At 38.8% G+C, this 2,468-nt stretch overlaps 1 protein-coding gene across 1 annotated transcript; it reads left to right on the forward strand.

The window, feature by feature from the left end:
• Positions 1-918: 918 nt before the first annotated feature.
• Positions 919-1,362, forward strand: LOC126784085 (S-protein homolog 1-like). Its single transcript, XM_050509583.1, has one exon. The coding sequence runs from the start codon at positions 919-921 to the stop codon at positions 1,360-1,362; it is 444 nt and encodes a 147-aa protein (XP_050365540.1).
• The last annotated feature ends 1,106 nt before the right edge of the window (positions 1,363-2,468 follow it).

Genomic DNA, 2,468 nt, shown 5'->3' on the forward strand with positions numbered 1-2,468 from the left:
AAGTGGACAATATCATGTTACAGCGGAGCGGCGGTCCGGGTCGTGATAGATTGAATTCAATTTATATGTATACTTTTTGAATGTCTTTTTCGATTCGATGGCTATATCTCTTTGTCCAGATAAACTGAGATGGTTACAAAATCATTAACAACATACAATCCTTACAGTACATACGTACCGTATGATCAATGGTGGAGGATAGAAAGGGGCTCAGAGGGTTGTAGCGCAGGGAATATCCTTTGTTTTGTCTAATTTTATGCCTATATTAGCTTAGAGTTCACCTAACTCTATCATATTAGCCCAGTGTAATCTCTAATTCAAACAATCAGCCCGGGTTAGTATCTAATCCTAGACATTGGTAAAACATTTGAGATTTTATTTAATCGTCTACATGTCTATTTGTGAGAATATGATAATTAAAAGGCAAATCCGTCCGAACATAATTCAGTGATTTCCCGTAACTGGTCTTACGGTAGTAGAAATACGTATTATAAAAAAAAAAGTCAAAATGTTAGTTAATGCCACAACAGTTACATACAGATGTCACAATATGAATGATTAATTGAGAGAAATGTGAATCATCAGATTCACCTAATGGGTGTACTCGAGTATTATTTGATATATTTCCCTATTAATCCAAAGTACCATCAATTATGTCAGATTTACATTTTCCTTGTTGACTCAAAAAAGAACTGTTATCTCCTCCCTATTCGATCAGTGTGCATGAAAAGCGTTAATTGCCTTTAAATCTAATACGACCATATCTTTTGCCTCAAGAGTCAGATAATTTTTCCACATCAGTTTGATTCAATGAATACATCACCAGAATTTGCGTATATAAGGAAACATCATGGAACTGAGTTCCAATTGATATCTTATCATCCAGCAGAGAAGCTACATCCTCAGAATTAAATAAGAATGAGAGCACTCAAAGGCACAGTCCTTTTCTACCTGTGTGCAGCTTTAGCCCTGAGCATCATCCTGGAATCCTCAGCCAAATGGCCCGGTCTTGATACCACCAACTGGCATGTGCACGTCGTTAACGGTCTCGGCGGACAGAGACAACTGGTCGTCCACTGCTGGTCCGACCTTGACGATCTTGGCTTCCATACTCTTAACCCTGGTGGAGACTTCAACTGGCATTTCCATGTCAACTTGCCCGGGACAACGAAATTCACTTGTGACTGGCGTGCAGGAAATCAACACGCTTTGTATCCTGTGTTTTGGAGGGAGGCTAGACATATGTGGCTTCGGACTCATTGCGACTGGAAAGCGTGCTTTTGGATTGCGAAAGACGATGGGATTTACCTCAAGAACGTTCCGGCGGGTCGTGACGAGCTTATTCATCCATGGGAAACATGAAGGAACGTTATATTAAAAGGGTCGTGTAGTAATATATGGTTTAAAGACTGCAACCGAAGCTGTCGAGCTCTTATATTTATGTGATGAAATAAAAGAACATGTTTGGCCGAAAATATTGTGTCGAAATGTTGATATCTAACGAGTTTGGCCCCAGCGTCTACTTTCAATCTAATCAGACATTGTTTGAGTTCAAGAACAATCGAACCACCAATTTACCTCTCTTAACGTTCGCTTGAAAGAAAGTAACCTTAATTTACCATATTATGATGCAGAAACCGTGAATTTTCCTAATTAGCATTCCGTTTATTTCCGTATTAACGAATTCAAGGTGCATGATGATTTGTAGTTTATAGAAACAAAAACAAAATTGAATATTCGGTGCGGATGGAAGGGGGAGCGATCGAACATTGCATAGAAGGTCTTGTGAATTAATCATAATCATGTAATATACTTCTGATTATCAGTCATATTCATAGGATATACTTCTGATCGATTAATACACACAAATAGCTAATCATTTCCATATGTACTATACCAAAATGATTGCTTTCTCAGGTATAAAATTCACAAGTGATTGAGTACCCACCCCATGCCAACAGTACAAATATAGCGCCTCACTGACCTGCACCTTAAATCTAGACAATGAGTGGTTTCAAGCTCTATGTGTGTAATAACCCTCGTTTTCAAACAATATTTGAAATTGAATTTAATTTTATTAAGTTGTGAAATTTAATTAGAATGGATGTGATTGGTTACGACGTTATGAAACGAGAAACGGATACGTTATCGGAACGTTTAATTCGAAAAAACGTTACGTTTCCGAACGTTTATATCGATTTTTAATCCGTTGCTCGGTTTCAAAAACTTTCTTCACGGAAGTGGTAGAGCTCGTCGATACGAGTTCGTGAGTATGTGACACGTTCGAAACGGACATCGTACGTAAAGGTTATTAACGTCGGAAGTTAGTTTCCGATTTGGAAACTAGTATAAATAGAACATTTATGAGATTAGGGTTTCCATAATTGGAAACCCCTCATTCGGCCCGCCTCCCTTCTCTCTCTCCCTCTCTCGCTCTCTCTCACTCACCCCGAGCCCTCCCTCTCTCC

Source organism: Argentina anserina, chromosome 2, assembly GCF_933775445.1.
Source record: "Argentina anserina chromosome 2, drPotAnse1.1, whole genome shotgun sequence".
Lineage (NCBI taxonomy): Eukaryota > Viridiplantae > Streptophyta > Magnoliopsida > Rosales > Rosaceae > Argentina > Argentina anserina.

What these genes read in the sequence shown, in the direction of transcription:
- LOC126784085 (XM_050509583.1), top strand. Translation starts at nt 919, where the DNA reads ATGAGAGCACTCAAAGGCACAGTCCTTTTCTACCTGTGTGCAGCTTTA.